A 20,332-nucleotide genomic window follows, 5' to 3' on the forward strand; every position below is an offset into this window, starting at 1 on the left:
AAATGGGAGGAAGCGAGTGGGAAGCGAGGAGAGTGCGAAGGAAGCAAGGGGGAAGTGAGTAGAAAATTAGGAGAAAAAAGGGATGAAACAAGGAGGAAAGGAGGAGGAAACAAGGAGGAAATGAGGAGGAAGCGAGTGGGAAGTGAGGAGAGAGTGTGAAGGAAGCAAGGGGGAAACAAAGAGGAAAGGAGGAGAAAACAAGGAGGAAGCGAAGAGGAAAGGAGGAGAAAACAAGGAGGAAACAAAGAGGAAAGGAGGAGACAACAAGGAGGAAATGAAGCGGAAAGGAGGCGGAAACAAAGAGGAAATGAAGAGGAAACAAGGAGGAAACGAGGAGGAAGCGAGCGGCCCCCGTGCGAGCGGTGAACACACAGATTAAAAAAAATATCTCTATATAATATTAATAATAATCACGGATAAAGTGGCAGGAGGGAAGCGAACCCCGGGGAGGAGCCGAGCTCAACCGCGCCCAGCTTTGCAAAGCTCAGCCTAAACTAAGCCTGACTCACCTCGGGCCTTGCTTTTCCTTATTGTTCTCTGGCTTTAGGGTGTTTCTTCCCTTGAATTCTTTAATCTAAAATATGGAGCACGTGCTCAGAAACCCCCCGAGGGGCGGGCGGGGGGCACTTGAGCTTCTTCGCTTCACGTGGAACCAAAACAGATACAAAAATAACCAAGAAGTCGTTAAAAATCAGGGAAAAAAAAGGTATAAATCTTACCAAAAATAAACCAACCAACCCATGGAGGGTCGTGGTTTCCCAAACGAGCCCCCGGCGCTTCGGGAAGGAGGAAAATTCGGAAAAGATGGGAAAAATTTTACAAAAATTGAAATTTTGTGATTTTTTTTTTCACGTCGTGGCCTGAAATCACAGTTTTTTTTAGTGAAAAAAAATACGTTTCTTCCGCTAAATCCCAGAAACGGTTCAAAAATAAATTACACGTCGGGGCGGGCGGCGTCAGAACTCGTCGTGCCGCACCAGCGCCTCCCCGAAGTCCGTGGCCTGGCTGCCCACGAACAGGTCGTACTTCTCCACTATCTCCTCTTTGCTCAACTTCCCGTCCTGAAAAAGAGCCAGAAAACACCAATGTGGTCATTTTTCACCCCGTTTTTTAGCTTTCCTAAAAGCTCAAACCCCGCTTAGGTGGGCGGCGGGATGGGAACGAGCCTAAAATGTCTTTAATTGGGTTAAGGAGGCGCACGCGGAGCTGAGGGGGTTGTGGTTGGGGCGGGGTGGTGGGAAGGTGGCGCCGGGGAGTTTTTGGGGTGAAAAAGGCGGTTTTTGGCACCTTGTTGAGGTCGGACTCGTAGAGCAGGTGGCGCGCCTCGGCCTCGGCGTGGTCGTAGTCCGAGGGCAGGATCCAGGCCTTGGTTTCCTCCTGGTCCATCTTCCCGTCGCGGTTTTTGTCGCGGAACTCCACGAATTGCTCGCGTTCCGTCTTCACCCACTCGGGTTCGTCAGCGTCACCGTCCTGGCTGTACATGTCACCTGGAGGGGGACAATCGGGGGTTTAGTCCCAAAATGAGCGGCTGGGGGATGTGGAGGGACAAGAGGGGATGTGTGGGGACAGGGAGGGACACAGGGGAACATGGAGGGGACAAAGAGGGACGTGGAAGGACCATGAGGGGACACGAGGGGACGTGGATGGACATTGAGACATGAAGGGACACAAGGGAACATGGAGGGGACAAGGAGGGACATGGAGGGACCATAAGGGGGCACAAAGGGACATGGAGAGACACAGAGGGGACATGAAAGGACCGTGAGGGGACACGAGGGGCTGTGGAGGGACATGGAGAGACATGGAGGGGACACAAGGGAACATGGAGGGGACAAAGGGGGACACAGCAGAGACATGAAAGGACCATGAGGGGACACGAGGGGACGTGGAGGGACATGGAGAGACATGGAGGGGACACAGAGGAGACAAGGGGGGACACAGCAGAGACATGAAAGGACCATGAGGGGACATGGAGGGACATGGAGGTGACGTGAAGGGACACAAGGGAACATGGAGGAGACAAGGGGGGACACAGCAGAGACACGAGAGGACCATGAGGGGACACGAGGGGACGTGGAGGGACATGGAGAGACATGAAGGGACACAAGGGAACATGGAGGGGACAAGGAGGGACACAGAGGGAACATGGAAGGACCATGAGGGGACATGGAGGGACATGGAGGTGTCATGAAGGGACACGAGGGAACATGGAGGGGACAAAGGGGGACACAGAAGTGACACGAAAGGACCATGAGGGGACACGAGGGGATGTGGAGGGACATGGAGAGACATGGAGGGGACATGAGGGGACACGGAGGGGACAAGGGGGGGACACAGCAGTGACATGAAAGGACCATGAGGGGACATGGAGGGACATGGAGGTGACATGAAGGGACACAAGGGAACATGGAGGGGACAAGGAGGGACACAGAGGGGACATGGAAGGACCATGAGGGGACAGGAGGGGACGTGGAGGGACATGGAGAGACATGAAGGGACACAAGGGATCATGGAGGGGACAAGGGGGGACAGAGCAGAGACACGAAAGGACCATGAGGGGACACGAGGGGATGTGGAGGGACATGGAGAGACATGGAGGGGACATGAGGGGACACGGAGGGGACAAGGTGGGGACACAGCAGTGACATGAAAGGACCATGAGGGGACATGGAGGGACATGGAGGTGACATGAAGGGACACAAGGGAACATGGAGGGGACAAGGAGGGACACAGAGGGGACATGGAAGGACCATGAGGGGACAGGAGGGGACATGGAGGGACAAGGAGGTGACATGAAGGGACACAAGGGAACATGGACAGGACAAAGGGGGACAGAGCAGAGACATGAAAGGACCATGAGGGGACACGAGAGGATGTGGAGGGACATGGAGAGACATGGAGAGGACATGAGGGGACAGGGAGGGGACATGGAGGGACATGGAGGTGACATGAAGGGACACAAGGGAACATGGAGGGGACAAGGAGGGACACAGAGGGGACATGGAAGGACCATGAGGGGACAGGAGGGGACGTGGAAGGACATGGAGAGACATGAAGGGACACAAGGGAACATGGAGGGGACAAAGGGGGACACAGCAGAGACACAAAAGGACCATGAGGGGACACGAGGGGACATAGAGGGACATGGAGGCCACATGAAGGGACACAGAGGGACCATAAGAGGACGTAGAGGGGACATGGAGGGGACAGAGGGACATGGAGGGACCATAAGAGGATGCAGAGGGGACACAGAGGGGACAGAGGGACATGGAGGGACAAGGGGACATGCAGGGACAGGAAGGGACACAAGGGAACATGGAGGGGATGCAGAAGGGACAAGGGGGTACACAGAGGGGACATGGAGGGGACACAGAAAGGACATGGAGGGACGCAGAGCGGACACAGAGGGACAGAAGGGGACATGAAGAGATGTGGAAGGGACAAAGAGGGACACAGGAGCATGGAGGGACATGGAAGGGATGTGGAGGTGACACAGAAGGACATGGGGGACACAGAGGAGATGTGGAGGGACATAGACAGGACATGTGGGGACATGGAGGGGATGCGGAGGGACAAAGAGGAGACAGAGAAGGGACACAGAGGCGACATGGAAAGGACATGAAGGGGACACAGGGGGGACACGTGGGACATAAGGGATGCAGAAGGGACATGCAGGGACAAGGAGAGATGTGGAGGGACACAGAAAGGACATGGAGGGGACACGAATGGATGCAAAGGGATGTGGAGGGGACACGAACGGATGCAAAGGGATGTGGAGGGGACACAGAGGGGATGCAGAGGGACACGAGGGGACAGGAGGGGACACCTCTCACCAATGTACTCCTCCAGGTCGATGAAGCCGTCCCCGTTCTTGTCGATGTCCTCCATGGTCTCCTGTGGGGACATCCCGTCAAAAACCCCAAACAGCCCCATTTGGTGCCCCCATTCCCCCTGTCCCCATCGTCCCCACCTGCACCACGATGTCCTTCATGTACTCGTACTCCTCGGGGTGCAGGAAGGCCGTGAACTCCTCCTTGGTGGCTGTCATGTCACCGTCCTTGTCGGCCATCTTGAAGCGCCGCTCGTCACGCACCATCATTTGTTTGTAATTAAAACCGTCATCAGGGTCAGGGTCGTCTGGGGATGAGAGGAGGGAGGTGACATGGGGCAGTGTCGGTGGTGGTGGCCCGTGGTCACCGCTAACCCAACACAACTCAAACTCAGCACAGCCTCAACTTCCTCCACCCAACCTCAATTCAACCTCAGCTCAACCCCAACACAACCTCCTCAACCCCAACTCAACCTCCACTCAACCCCAACTGAATCTCTTCAACCCAACCTCCCCAACCTCAACTCAACCTCTTCAACCCAACTTCAACCTCCTCAACCTCAACTCAACCTCTTCAACCCAACCTCAACCTCAGCTCAGTTTCCACAATCCAACCTCAATCTCCTCAGCCCAGCCTCAACTGAATTTCCTCAACCCAACTTCAATCTACTCAACCCAACCTCAACCTCAACCCAACCTCAGCCTCCCACAACCCAACCTCAACCTCAACCCAGCAACTTCCTCAACCCAACCTCAACCCAGTTTCAATCTTCTCAACCCAACCTCAACCGCAACCCAACCTCAACTTCCTCAGCCTGAGCTGGTGAAGATGTCCCTGCTCATGGCAGGGGTTGGGCAGGATGAGCTGGGAAGGTCCCTTCAACCCAAACCACCCTATAATTCTATAAACCCAACCTCAACCTCCTCAACTCCACCTCAACTTCCTCAACCTGATCTAGTTGATGTCCTTGTGGGGTTTGACTAGTTGACCTTTGAAGGTCCCTACCAACCCAAACCCTTCCAAGATTCTATAAACCCAACCTCAACCTCCTCAACCTGAGCTGGTGAAGATGTCCCTGCTCATGGCAGAGGGGGAACTGGGGGTACTGGGAAGGTCCCTTCAACACAAACCCTTCCAAGATGCTACAAACCCAACCTCAGCCTCTTCAACTCAACCTCCCACACTCAACCTCAACCTTTTCAACCTCCTTGATCCAACTTCAACCCCACCTCAACCTCCTCAACCTGAGCTGGTGAAGATGTCCCTGCTCATGGCAGGGGTTGGATATGATGAGCTGGGAAGGTCTCTTCAACCCAAACCATCCTGTGATTCTACAAATCCAACCTCAATTTCCCCAAGTCAACATCCTCAACCCAACCTCAACTTCCGCAACCTGATCTAGTTGACGATGTCCTTGCTGGGCTGGACCAGATGACCCTTGAATGTCCCATCCAACCCAAACCCTTCTATGATTCTACAAACTCAGCCTCCCGACGCTTCCCCGCAACCACCCGAATTCCCGACACCGGCGGCTGCCGCGTCCCCCCTAAACGCCCCCCGAGGAGGAGGAGGAGGAGGAGCCGTGTCCGACCACCCTTCCCGGGGCAGATGCCTCCAGAACACAAAGCTCCAGGGTTTGTTTTTTTTCAGCCGAGCTATTTTGGGAGGAGAATGTGTAAGAGGATCCCGGGGCGGCTTCAAAGCCGCCGAGACCTCGCCCAGCGCCGCCGCGGAGGGGACATCTGGGCACATATGGCCACCAGATATAGATAACGGCCACGTGGGTCACCCTATAGAAAAACACCCACGGGGGAGGGGGTTCGGTTAAGCCAGAGCCAGGCTCTGTCTAAAAAAAGGCTCTTTCCCCGTCTCTGTTGACATCGAGGACAAAAGGCCGGGATTAAGTTGCTGCGGTGCCGTTAAATTAAAGAAGAATTTATTTAAAGTCAGAATTAGGGCATAATTAAGCCTAAAGCTTCTGATTCTAGCCTTGAGTTTTCACTAGAGCTTAAAGCAAAGCCTCAGGCTCAGCCTGAGCTTGAGCAAAGTTAAACCAAATCTCACATGAGGCAAAGTCAAACCCCATTTATTTTAACGCAGGTAATTCTGTAATTTGTCTCGGTGACTTTAATTAGGTTTAATTAAGCGGCAAAGGGCAGAGAGCTGAGCAAGCCGAGTGTTTAATAAGGGTTAAACCCACCCCAAAACCACTTTGTGTTTTAGTCCCCACCTTGGTAGCAAAGCAGAACAATTTATTAAGCTTGGGAGTGGCAGCGAAGCCACAACCTCAACTGTTTTAATTGTTCCTGAGCAAGACGAGGATACAAACGAGCGTTTCTGGCTTCACAACCCACCCGTGGGGCCAAAACACCACAAATATCTATGATTATCTTCTAAGTTTTAAGGAGGTTTGAAAGGGAGTTTTAATTTAAGCCCAGCTCTTGGATCTTTACCATTCATACTCTTATTTTTTCCCCTATAAAAGCAAAGTCTGGAGCTGCTGGGTTCCAGCCCGGTGACTAATCCAGCACCCAAAGCTCAAAAATATGACAAAAAGCATTTTATTTTGATGACAAAAAGCAGCATTTTTTCAATGTTGGGTCAAGCGGGGCCGGGGCCGTTGGATTCGGGAGTCGCCCAAATCTTGGCTGCAGCCCAAAACCTCCCGCGAGGCGTTTCCAGCGGCCAGAACGGGGTGAGAAGAGACAATTCCAGCCAATTGCAGCAAAAAAAGGTGATATAATTGAAGGTGAAATAATTGCATTGTGGCTGAACAAAAAAAGGTGCTAAAACCCCTTCCTAGGCTGGGATTGAGCAGGCTCAGCCTTGCGTTTCTCTCAAAAATCACATTATTCATGGAAAAACTGAGTTTAGTAAGACCCGGTCTAACTCTGAGCAAGCTTAGCAAAGCCTGAGCTAAGCCTCAGGGGGTTTATTTCCCCTTTGAGCTCAAACTTGCTCTTCAAAAGCACTTTGCTGTTGCAATTTAAGGCAAGACGGCAATAAACCAGGACATTTGCTAACGATTTCTACGGATTTCGCACGGCGCACACACCCCAAAATTGGGCCAAATGGCGCAAAATGCGCTAAATTGAAATCAAAAGCAAAATAATAAATCCTCCTCCACCCCCCGTGCTTTTAATCACAGGATTGAGTTTGGAGCAGATTTACACAACTAAGCGCAGACTTACAAGGGGGTTTAACCCCTTGGGTTTTACCTTTAATTGCCCAGAAGGTAAATTTGGAGGAAAATGTCAATTCTTTATTAATGTTGAGGTTTTGGGGGTGAACTGAGCGCTCCCCTCCACCCTATTCATTTATTAGCATCATTTTTGATTCTGTCCTTTCTTAAGCCAGGCTTTGAGCTCACCCGCCCCAAACCCAGCTTTAGGTGCGCCTACCTTACCTACGACCCTTCCACAAAAGCAAAATAGCCAATTTCAACGCCCCAATTAGCCAAAATTGGTCGCGAACGTCAACCCGTACCCAGGATGTAGCCATAGGTGGCGTTTTTGTACTCGTCCCAGGAGATGAGCCCGTCCTCGTTGAGGTCGTGGCCCTTCCACTGCCGCTCCACGTCCTCGAAAATCCAGCGCTTTTGGGCAAACTTGATCCAGTCGCGCAGCTCTTCCACCGTCACAAAGCCGTCCTTGTCCTCATCGATCTTCACCACGATCTTCCTGCGGGAAAACGCCGGGAAACGCGGAAAAATAAGAGGTTTTGAACCAACAGTGCGTTATTCCCGGTAAATCGACAGATTTTAGCGCCAAATCCCGGGAAATCAAAAAGTTTGTCCTTAAAACCGACGTGAGGTTTAGGCGTCGGTTTTGCTCACATTCCAGTCGGGTGTTTTGCAGGAATTCGGTCTCTTCGGGGTAATTTTTCAGGAATTACGTCTTTTTTTGGTACATTTTTCAGGAATTATGTATCTTATAAGAAAACATTTTGCTTTTGGATCTTGGGAAATATCCACTTGTGCGTTTTTGACCTCAACAGTGCTTAAAATTAGGAAAATTCATCTCAGCGACCAGATATAAAGACCCAAACTTGGCTTTATTTGCACGTCCAAGCCTAACAAGTGGTTTAGACACCAAATCACCGGTTTTGCTCATTTTTGGGTTACTCAGGTTGGGTATTTTTTAGGAATTATGTCTCTTAGGGTTAATTTTTCAGGAATTATGTATCTTAGGATAAAACATTTTGCTTTTCAATCTTGGGCAATACTTATCGCTGCATTTTCCCACCTCAACTCTGCTTAAAATTGGGAAAATCCGCCTTGGCAACGGGATATAAAGACCCAAACTTGGCTTTATTTGCACGTCCAAGCCTAACAAGTGGTTTAGACACCAAATCACCAGTTTTGCTCATTCTTGGGTTACTCAGGTTGGGTATTTTTTAGGAATTAGGTCTCTTAGGGTTAATTTTTCAGGAATTACGTCATTTAGGGTTAGTTTTTCAGGAATTACATTCCTTAGGATAAAACATTTTGCTTTTCAATCTTGGGCAATATTTCTCACTGCATTTTCCCACCTCAACAATGCTTAGAATTGGGAAAACACCCCTCGCCGACCAGATATAAAGACCCAAACTTGGCTTTATTTGCACGTCCAAGCCTAAGGAGCGGTTTAGACACCAAATCAAGGGTTTTGCTCATTCTTGGCTTACTCAGTTTAGATATTTTCCAGGAATTATGTATCTTAAGATAAAACATTTTGCTTGTCAATCTTGGGCAATATTTCTCGCTGCATTTTCCCACCTCAACGCTGCTTAAAATTGGGAAAACTCCCCTCGGCGACCAGATATAAAGACCCAAACTTGGCTTTATTTGCACGTCCCAGCCTAACAAGGCACAAAATGCACCGAACCCCCCTCGGTGGCCGCGGTTTCGGTGCCCAGAGCCGGGGCCGCGTGTTTGTGCTTTATTTTTAGCAGCAGCTGCAGGAATGTGGGACCCGCAGGCGGGCGGGAGGGGAAGCGGCTCCGTCCTCGTCGCTCCTACTCGCCTTTTACTCCTCGGAGTACGTGGGTTGGTTGTTCCACGCAGGAATTGTCTATTTCAATTCTTCAAATTGCAATTTTTCGCTCTCCCGGCGGTTAAAACCAGGATTAACAGCCCAAAACGCTTCCTTCAGTTAATCAGAGTTATTATTTTACCTTTTAGCTCGAAGATTGGGTTCTGGTAAATTCACCGAAGCTTAATTCAAATGTAATAAGTTGAGGGATTATTTTAAAGGGTCTTTTAGATCACCACAAGCCTCTTGATTTTCAGATTAAAGCAGAATATTGGCACAAAGTGAACCAGCAAAACCAGAGGCCGGAGCCGCCCTGAGGTTTGGTTGGTGCAGAATTGCTTTTAAGATCAAAAATCTGTATCTAAACAATTGCCAAATCGAAATATGTTAATCTAATACATTTTTGAATGTAATAATAGAAGTCTAAGAAATCAAAAAATCTAAGCCTAAAAATTATTAACAGCTGAAAATCTAAATAATATTAACATCTACATATCTAAGTCTTAAAATATTAAGATCTAAAAATCCAAGTCTAAAAAAGAACCTACAAGTAAAGCCAGGATTTGTCCTCTGGCACCAAGGCTGCTCCTAAAGAAGAAAAGCTGAACATCTGGGACAAAACGGGTAAAAATATTCGCTTTCTGGAAGTTTTGCAGGTGGGGTAGAAATGAAGAGGTTTAATTTGAGCCCGGCCTTCCCATTTAATGACATTAAGGGCGAGCGAAAGCCCAGGGGATACTTAGGCTGAGCCTAAAACTCTGTCTTCAGGTTTAATGGCGCTAAGGGCAAGTGAATGCCCAGGGAACACTTAGGCCAAGCCTAAAGCTCTGCCTACAGGCTTAAGGGTGTTAAGGGCGAGGCAAAGCCCAGGGGCCACTTAGGCCAAGCCTAAAACTCTGCCTACAGGCTTAAGGGCGTTAAGGGCGAGGCAAAGCCCAGGGGCCACTTAGGCCAAGCCTAAAACTCTGCCTTCAGGTTTAATGGCGTTAAGGGCAAGTGAATGCCCAAGGTCCACTTACGCTGAGCCTAAAGCTCTGCCTACAGATTTAACGGCGTTAAGGGCAAGCGAATGCTCAGGGGCTACTTAGGCCAAGCCTAAAGCTCAGCCTACAGGTTTAATGGTGTTAAGGGCGAGCAAAAGGCCAGGGGACATTTAGGCCGAGCCTAAAGTTCTGCCTTCAGGTTTAAAGGCATTAAGGGCAAACAAATGCTCAGGGGACACTTAGGCCGAGCCTAAAGCTCTGCCTTCAGGTTTAATGGCGTTAAGGGGGAGCAAAAGTCCAGGGGACACTTAGGCTGAGCCCAAAGCTCTGCCTTCAGGTTTAATGGCATTAAAGGCCAGTGAATGCCCTGGGGACACTTTGGCTGAGCCTAAAGCTCTGCCTTCAGGTTTAATGGCATTAAGGGCAAGCGAATGCTCAGGGGCCACTCAGGCCGAGCCTAAAGCTCAGCCTTCAGGTTTAATGGCGTTAAGGGGGAGCAAAAGTCCAGGGGACACTTAGGCTGAGCCTAAAGCTCTGCCTTCAGGTTTAATGGCCTTAAGAGCAAGCAAATGCTCAGGGGACACTTAGTCTGAACCTAAAGCTCTGCCTACAGGTTTAATGGTGTTAAGGGTGTGCGAAAGGCCAGAGGACATTTAGGCCAAGCCTAAAGCTCTGCCTTCAGGTTTAAAGGCATTAAGGGCAAGTGAATGCTCAGGGGACACTTAGGCCAAGCCTAAAGCTCAGCCTCCAGCTGGCCCAGCAGCACGGGGCCAACTCGGCCGCTCGCCGGCTGCTTTCCCTGGGTCTGAGCCACCGAATTGAGGAGGTTTAAGCAAAAGGCGCCGGGTCTGTGCCGGGCAGGGGGGAGGGGCAGCAGATGTTGGGCGGCAGCTGGAGCGGATCCGGGATCCTGTTCCCTGCCCCAAACCAGCGGGTTTTGCAGGAAAACAATAGCGGTTGTATCAAGTAATGGGGACGGGGGAGGAGCCGCAGGGCAACGAGTCGCGGCTTTGCCACCCAAAAATGGGTCCACTAAAAATCACAGCTCTGCATAAGATTAGAAATAAATAAAAGTATAAGTAAAATTAGGAATAAAATCAGGAATTAATAAAATTAGAAGTAAAACAATTTCTAAGTGAATGAAATGATAAGTGAAATTATAAAGCAATAAAATGGTAAATCAGTTTATAAATAAGTAACAAATATATTTATCAATCAATGAAATTATAAATGAAATTATAAATCAATTTATAAATAAGTAATGAATGTATTTATGAGAAAATGAAATGCTAAATAAAATGAGAAATGAATGAAACTATCAATGAATAGAATTTTAAATAAACTTATCAATAAAAGACAATTGGAATTATCAAACCATTCCATTATAAATCGATGTATAAAGGAATCAGCTGATGAATAAATGAAACTGGAAATCAACTTATTAATAGAATGATAAGCAAATAAATAAATGAAATTTTCAATCGAATTTTGAGGAAATCAGATTATAAAGAGCTAAAATTATAGATGGAATCGTGAATTTAAAAGTAGACATCAAATTATGGATGAAATTATTAATAAATGTATTAATAAATAAAAATATAGGTGAAAATATGAATAAGTAAAATTATAAATAAATGAAATTATAGGTGAAATTATGGATAAATAAAATGATAAATGAAACTATAAGTGAATACCATTTGAAATAAACTTATCAATAAATTCTAAATGAAATTATCAAACCATTCAATGATAAATCAACGTATAGAGGAATCGACTTATGAATAAATGAAGCCAGAAATAAAACGATGAAGAAATAGAATTATTAGTAAAGAAATGAAATTATAAATCAAATTATGAAGAGATGAAAATAGAAACAAAGAAAATTATGGATGAAATTGTGAATAAGAGAATAGACATGGAATTATGGGTGAAATGATGAATAGATAAAATGATAAATAAATGGAATTAGAAGTGAATTGATGAATAAATAAAATGATAAATAAATGGAATTAGAGGTGAAATGATGAATAGATAAAATGATAAATAAATGGTATTATAGGCGAAATAATGAATAGATAAAACGATAAATAAATGGAATTATAGGTGAAATGATGAATAGATAAAACGATAAATAAATGGAATTGGAGGTGAATTGATGAATAGATAAAATGATCAGTAAATGGAATTAGAGGTGAAATGATGAATAGGTAAAATGATAAATAAATGGAATTAGAGGTGAATTGATGAATAGATAAAATGATCAGTAAATGGAATTATAGGTGAAACGACTAATAGGTAAAATGATAAATAAATGGAATTGTAAATAAATAATAAGTGAAATGATGAATAGATACAATTCTAAATACAATTATATAGGAATTATCAACGCAATTATAACCCCCCTTAATGCTTTCATGTCAGGTTAATGGAGGCGACTGGTGCTGGGGAAAGTGTGATGAGTGTCTCTGGCTCTAAACCCCCCAAGCTTGCGAAAAACCAAGTGATTTTCGCTTTAAAACGATAAAATCCACCCAAAACGGGTGCGTTTTGCAGCGTGGGGATGGACGGGGGTGTTGCTGAGCGGGTATAAAGTGATTAAGTTCAGTTTAAAGAGTCCCCGGGAGGATTAAAAGTGCAAAATCGCCGCCTTCAAGAAGTCAAAATTCCGCTTCTCAACCAGCGTTTGTTGTAAAACGAATCAGATAGAATAACGGAGACAATTTATGGAGGACGCGGATTGTTCGGAATGGCTTCTCAAGGAGGAGCGGCCAAGCCGCCCTCCGAAACCTCCCCAAAATGCCCCCGGTTTAAGCCTTTTTAAGCCAGTTTGAAGCGCCAAGGGAACAACTGCGGGTGCAGCTGCTGCTGCCGCGCCGGAGCGGCCTCCCCGTCACTAAATAACCCTTTACGGCCTCCGCGGGGGGAAAATGGGCCCAAAATAAGAGGATTTAGAAGCAATTTGGTGGTTTTGCTCATTTGGGGCTTTGCGCGGCGACAGTTGGTTGTAAAACAAGGAGAAAAATGGGGTGAAAAGGTGAAAATTGGCCCAAACGCCGCAAAATTGAGGGGAGGGGGATGTTGCCGTGTGGGCTGTAAAGAGAGAGTGATTTGGATGATTTTTGGGGGGTTTTGGGGTGATTTGGTGGTTTGGGGAAGGTGGGGGTGCTTCAAAAGGGCGGTTTTAAGGGTTTAATGGGGGTTATTTCCTCCATTTGAGGTGAGAATTGGGAGCACAAGGGTAAAAATGATGGTTAATACAGGATATCTGGGCAAAAATGGGATTAAATGCGGATTATCAAGGCAAAAATATGAGTTGAGGGAGTTGATGTGGGTGAAATGATGTATTAATGCAGATTATCTGAGCAAAAAATGATGGATTTAGTTCATTTTGGACCACATCTGCGTTAATTCATCGGTTTTGACTAAATAGCCGGCATTAATTCAGTAGTTTTTGATGAGATAATCTGCTTTAATTCATCTTTTTGCAGGATATCTGGTCAAAAACAATTAATTAATGTGGGAAATTTGGTCAAACCAATAAATTAATGCAGATTATCTGGTCAAACCAATGAATTAAAGCAGATTATCTGGTCAAACCAATGAATTAAAGCAGATTATCTGCTCAAAAGATGATGAATTAATGTGGGATATCTGGTCAAAACCAACAACTTAATGCAGATTATTTGGTCAAACCTGACAAATTAATGCAGATTTTCTGGTCAAAATGACAAATTAATGCAGATTTTCTGGTCAAAATCTGATTTAATTCATAAATTTTGACCAGATAATCTGGTTTAATTCATAAATTATCTGGTCAAAATGACAAATTAATGCAGATTACCTGATCAAACCAATGAATTAATGCAGATTATCTGGTCAAAACCAACGAATTAATGCAGATTATCTGGTCAAAACCAACGAATTAATACAGATCATCCGGTCAAACCAATGAATTAATGAAGATTAGCTGTTCAAACCAATGAATTAAAGCAGATTATCTGCTCAAACCAATGAATTAATGCAGATTATCCAGTCAAAACCAACTAATTAATGCAGATTATCTGGTCAAACCTGACAAAGTAATACAGATTATCTGGTCAAACCAACGAATTAAAGCAGATTATCTGCTCAAACCCAACAAATTAATGCAGATTATCTGGTTGAAAATGAATCAATGCAGATTATCTGGTCAAACTAATGAATTAAAGCAGATTATCTGCTCAAAACCGACTAATTAATGTAGATTATCTGAACAAAACGGATGAATTAAAGCAGATTATCTGGTCAAAACCGAGGAATTAATGCAGATTATCTGGTCAAAACCAATGAATTAATGCAGATTATCTGGTCGAAACTGACGAATTAATGCAGATTATCTGGTCAAAACCAACAAATTAATACAGATTATCTGGTCAAAACCAATGAATTAATGCAGATTATCCGGTCAAACCAAGGAATTAATGCAGGTTATCTGCTCAAACCAATGAATGAATGCAGATTATCCGGTCAAAACCAACGAATTAATGCAGATTATCTGGTCGAAAATGAATTAATGCAGATTATCTGGTCAAAACCAATGAATTAACGCAGATTATCCAGTCAAACCCAATGAATTAAAGCAGATTATCTGCTCAAACCCAACAAATCAATGCAGATTATCTGGTCAAACCAATGAATTAAAGCAGATTATCTGATCAAAACTGAGGAATTAATGCAGATTATCTGGTCAAAACCAATGAATTACAGCAGATTATCTGGTCAAACCAATGAATTACAGCAGATTATCTGGTCAAACCAATGAATTAAAGCAGAATATCTGGTCAAAAGCAACAAATTAATGCAGATTATCTGGTCAAACCAATGAATTAAAGCAGAATATCTGGTCAAAAGCAACAAATTAATGCAGATTATCTGTTCAAACCAATGAATTAAAGCAGATTATCTGCTCAAACCCAACAAATCAATGCAGATTATCTGGTCAAAAGCAACAAATTAACGCAGATTATCTGGTCAAACCAATGAATTACAGCAGATTATCTGGTCAAACCAATGAATTAAAGCAGATTATCTGCTCAAACCCAACACAGGAGTGCAGATAATGTGGTGGCAAGCGAAGGAACGCAGGCGGCCCTACCCCAGGCGGTCCTTGCTCTCCTCGGGCGTGAGCTGGTCGAAGGTCTTGGCCTCGTCGGCGCCCAGGAAGGCGTCGTGGTCGTAGTCGAAGCTGCGCGCGTCCTCGTGGGGTTTGTCGCTGAGCGGCGGCTCCGCGTGCACCCGCTCCTTGCGCTCCGTGGGCTTGCTGGAGATGCACAGCACCGACAGCCACAGCAGCACCAGCACCCGCGCCGCCATCATGGGGCCTGCCGAGACAACCACGTCAGGGCCTAATCCGGATTAGCCGGGGGAAAGGAGCGGGAAATCGGGGGTTAATGGGGAGTATTGGGGGGAAATGGGGATTAATGGGCAGTATCCGGGTGGAAATGGAGGTTAAATACAGATTACCTGGGGAAAAATGGGAATAAAGATTAGATTATATTACAGATTATATGGGTGAGATGATGAATGAATGGAGATAACACAGTCAAAGTGATGTATTAATGCAGATGATCTGGGCAATGTGATGATTAAATACAGATTATCTGGGTGAAATGATGAATTAACAGTGATTATCTGGGAGAAAACTGAGATTAAATGCAGATTATCTGGGGAAAAATATGAATTGATACAGATTATATTATATTACATTATAGATTATATGGGTGAGATGATGAATGAATGGAGATAATGCGGCCAAAGTGATGTATTAATGCAGATTATCTGGGGAAAAAAATAGGGTTAAATATGGATTATCTGGGGAAATCATAGGATTAAATATGGATTATCTGGGGGAAATGGGCATTTAATAGGGAACATTTGGGGGAAAAATGCGGATTAATGGACAGTATCCAGGTGGAAATGGAGGTTAAATACAGATTATCTGGGGAAAACATAGAAATTGGTACAGATTAGATTATATTACAGATTATATGGGTGAAATGATGAGTGAACAGAGATAATGCGGTCAAAGTGATAATGTGGATTGTCTGGCCAAATGATTAATTGCTACAGATTATCTGGGTGACTTGATGAATCAACACAGGTTATCTGGGAGAAAATTGAGATTAAATGCAGATTATCTGGGGAAAAATAGGGTTAAATATGGATTATCTGGAGGGAAAATGGTTGTTGAATAGGGAATATTTGGGGGAAAATTGTTAATTAATGGACAGTATCCGAGTAGAAATGGAGGTTAAATACAGATTATCTGGGGAACAAATAGGAATTGATACAGATTAGATTACATTACAGATTATATGGGTGAGATGATGAATTAATTTAAATAATGCAGTCAAAGTGATGTATTAATGCAGATTATCTGTGCAACATGATGACTAAATACAGATTATCTGGGGAAAATGATGAATCAACAGAGATTATCTGGGAGAAAACTGAGATTAAATGCAGATTATCTGGGGAAAAATATGAATTGATACAGATACGCTATTACATTATAGATTATACGGGTGAAATGATGAAGGAATGGAGACAATGCAGTCAAAGTGATGTATTAATGCAGATTATCTGGACAACATGATTAATTGCTACAGATTATCTGGGTGAAATGGTGAACTGATACAGATTATCTGGGCAAAACAGATTATTAAACACAGTTTATCTGGGCAAAAATGATGCACACACCCATGTTATGTGGGAAAAGTGATGAATTCATGCAGCTTATCTCTGCAAAAGCGATGAATGAATAAGATATTATTATACAGATTATATGGGTGAAATGATGAATTAATGTAGATTATGTGGGTAAAATGATGAATTGATGAAGGTTATCTGGGCAAAATGATTAATGAAGACAGATTATCTGGGCAACGTGATGATTAAATACAGATTATCTGGGTGAAATGATGAATCAACAGTGATTATCTGGGACAAAACTGAGATTAAATGCAGATTATCTGGGGGAAAATAGGATTAAACATGGATTATCTAGGGGGGAAATGGTGGTTTAATAAGGAATATTTGGGGGAAAAATGTGGATTAATGGACAGTATCCCATTGGAAATGGAGGTTAAATACAGATTATCTGGGGAAAAAATACGAATTGATACAGATTATATTATATTACAGATTATATGGGTGAAATGATGAATGAATGGAGATAATGCAGTCAAAGTGATGTATTAATGCAGATTATTTGGACAACATGATTAATTGCTACAGATTATCTGGGTAAAATGATGAACCAACACAGGTTATCTGGGAGAAAACTGAGATTAAATGCAGATTATCTGGGGAAAAATAGGGTTGAATATGGATTATCTGGGGAAAAATATGAATTGCTACAGATTATATTACAGATTATACGTTGTACATTACAGATTATATGGGTGAGATGATGAATTAATGGAGATAACGCAGTCAAAATGAGAATGTGGATTGTCTGGGCAAATGATTAATTACTACAGATTATCTGGGTGAAATGATGAATCAACACAGATTATGTGGGAGAAAACTGAGATTATCTGGGGGGAAATAGGGTTAAATAGGGATTATCTGGGGGAAATGAGCGTTTAATAGGGAACATTTGGGGGAAAAAATGTGGATTAATGGACAGTAACCGGGTGGAAATGGAGGTTAAATACAGATTATCTGGGGAAAGCACAGGAATTGGTACAGATTAGATTATATTACATTACAGATTATACGGGTGAAATGATGAGTGAATGGAGACAATGCAGTCAAAGTGATGTATTAATGCAGATTGTCTGGGCAACATGATGATTAAATACAGATTATCTGGGTAAAATGATGAATCAACACAGATTATCTGGGACAAAACTGAGATTAAATGCAGATTATCTGGGGGAAAAATAGGATTAAATATGGATTATCTGGGGGAAATGGGGGTTTAATAGGGAACATTTGGGGGAAAATGTGGATTAATGGACAGTATCCAGGTGGCAATGGAGATTAAATGCAGATTATCTGGGCAAATGATTAATTACTACAGATTATCTGGGTGAAATGATGTATTAATACAGATTATGTGGACAAAAATGCTGCGTTAATACAGGTTACCCAGGGAAAATAACAAATTGATGCAGGTTATACGGACAAAATGACACCTCCTGACACCTTATTAATTTTAATTGCAATTAGCGGCGTTTAAGACACCATCAACACCCAGAATAATTGAATTTTTGCCCGATTTCCCCCCATTTCGCCTCCCAAACCCCAGCACAAGGGTTTAAATCGCCACCCAAAGCTCCGACCACATGGAACCAGCTTTGCGCCACCAATAAAACCGCGGACGCCAAAGCAAATTTTGCCTTTTTTTAACCAATTTTTCGCAATTTAAGTATAAAATCCCCAACCCCGGGCACCTCTGATGCAATCCAGTGCGGCCATGACCTCAGCAACGCCCCCAATAGCTAAAAATCTACATATATTTACACAATTCTCCCTGGTTTTGAGCACCTGCCCAACCTCCCGACATGGGCTCAAGCACAGAGTGACCTGGAATTGGGGTAAATACTCTGATTTCTATCTACGGCGGCGCCACAAAGAGACCGGGGAGGCATTTGGAGGTGATTAAAAAGGGACAATCTGACCTTAAATGTGAATTTTTGGCGTCGCGCCAGGTGCCGGGGAGGCGATGAGGTTTCCCTTTGAGGGTAAAGATGCTGCTCGAGCGTGTGGGGTGACCAAAAATCAACGATTATTCACAAATAATTAACATCTGCTGTTCTACCAAGAGGTTCGAGCGCCAAATTTTCCCTCAGAGCGCAGAGTTTTGGGAAACATGAGGTTTTGAGTTTGGTTTCGCGCGTTCCGAGCAAGTCAAACAAACCACAAACCACGGCGGGAAGGGACGCCACCAAATCTGTGTTTTAGGAAATATAAAGGGGTCTGAGCGGTGAACCACAAGGGAGGCACAATCAGCAATTAGCGGCGGGGAATTGGGAGGTTTTCCCTCGAAATTGGGTCTCCCGGAACCTCCAGCTCGCGATTCCGCGTGGTTTTGTGGAGATGTCAATGGGGATTCTGCGCTGGGCTTGGATCTATGGTAGAAAAACAACTAAAATCCCATTTGGAAGCATTTTTCCCACTTTGGGGTCGGGTTAATCCCACAGAAAAAAGCCGAGGGACAAATTACTTGCATTAAACTTGGGAATTTGTCTCTATTTTGGCTTTTAAAGGGATGAATGCCGACCCCAGCGGCCTCGGGCTCACAGGTCTACCCAGATACTTCTCAACGGTGACAAACGTCACGAGGACAAAACGCCACCGGGCGCGACGCGGGGATAACGGGTTCGGCTTCGTTAACGTGTCCTCACCGACGAGAAGCCGCCAATTAGCGCAATTAGTGAGGCCGCGTCACCTGCGGGACGTTACCAGGAGGGAAAACAAATAAGGGGTGAGAAAACGGCGATTGCTGCCCCAAAACCAACGTGTGAGGAGCCCAAAGGCGCGGGGTTCGGCTAATGGTTAATTAACGGTAATTGGGTTGGGTGAGGTCGAGGCTGCCCCCGGAGCGACCCCTGCCCGGGATGGGGGTGGCGGCGCCGGGCACCGGGACCGGCCGGGACCCCCCGGGGTCCCACGAGGGTCCATCCCCGGGACCCCCCGGCCTGCACGGGGGCGGGAACCGAGGGGAACCGGTCGCCCCTCCCCGGGCACCGGCAGCACCGAGGCCTCGACGCGCAGCCCCAGCCCCCAGCAGCGGGGCAGCCCCACGGGAAAGCGACCGGCCGGGGGGACACAGCGATGCGGCCCCTCCGGGTTCCCATGACGACCAGGCCCGGGGGTCGCCAGGCGCAGCGGGTGCCACGTTACCGCTCGCTCATACCGGGCGGGCAGAGCGGGAGCGGCCGCTGCCCGCTCCCCAGAGCCGCCCCCGCCGCCGTAGCGCCCAGGAAGCCCGTCCCGTCCCTCACCGTTACCGGGAGCCGCCGCCGCCGCCCGCTCGCCTCAGCCGCTCCGCCAACCGGAAGTCGGCGCCGCGCCACGCTGCACGGCCCCCCGCGCTCACTCCCCGCCGGCCAATCGGAGCGCCGCTCCGCCTCCCCGCCCGCGACGCTAGGCGCGCTGATTGGTCAATCTCGCCGCCCGTCCGCCCTCTCGCCCGCCCCCGCGCTGCCCTCCGCCCACCTCCCCGCCCCTTCGCTCCCGCCCTCCCCGCCGCCGCAGCCCCGCCTCCCCCGGGGGACGCGCGGCGCTCATTGGCTGGAAAGCGCCACGTCCTCAGCGCGCGCGCCGGCCGGCGGCCCCGCCCACCGGGGCTCCCCGGTCCCCTCCGCCCCGCTCCTCGCTGCGCATGCGCGGGGGAGGGAGGGGTGCGCACGTGTGCGCGGGAGGCGGATAGAAAGGGCGGGAAAAGGGCGCGAAAAAGGGCGCGAAAAAGGCGACAATGGAGGAGGACGAGGCGCCGTTTTGTGGGGGATTGATTGGG

At 46.3% G+C, this 20,332-nt stretch overlaps 1 protein-coding gene across 1 annotated transcript; it reads right to left on the bottom strand.

Moving 5' to 3' along the window:
* Nucleotides 1-956: 956 nt before the first annotated feature.
* CALU (calumenin) lies at nucleotides 957-19,845 on the bottom strand (the record flags this gene model as incomplete). Its single annotated transcript, XM_080363626.1, has 7 exons — nucleotides 19,818-19,845; nucleotides 14,960-15,185; nucleotides 7,317-7,510; nucleotides 3,971-4,137; nucleotides 3,834-3,894; nucleotides 1,288-1,487; nucleotides 957-1,061 (listed from the first exon to the last, which is right to left on the bottom strand). The coding sequence occupies exons 2-7, from the start codon at nucleotides 15,178-15,180 to the stop codon at nucleotides 957-959; spliced, it is 948 nt and encodes a 315-aa protein (XP_080219752.1). The 5' UTR covers nucleotides 15,181-15,185; nucleotides 19,818-19,845.
* Between the last annotated feature and the right edge of the window lie 487 nt (nucleotides 19,846-20,332).

The sequence above is a fragment of the Nesoenas mayeri genome (assembly GCF_963082525.1).
Source record: "Nesoenas mayeri genome assembly, chromosome: 1".
In the NCBI taxonomy this organism is placed as follows: domain Eukaryota; kingdom Metazoa; phylum Chordata; class Aves; order Columbiformes; family Columbidae; genus Nesoenas; species Nesoenas mayeri.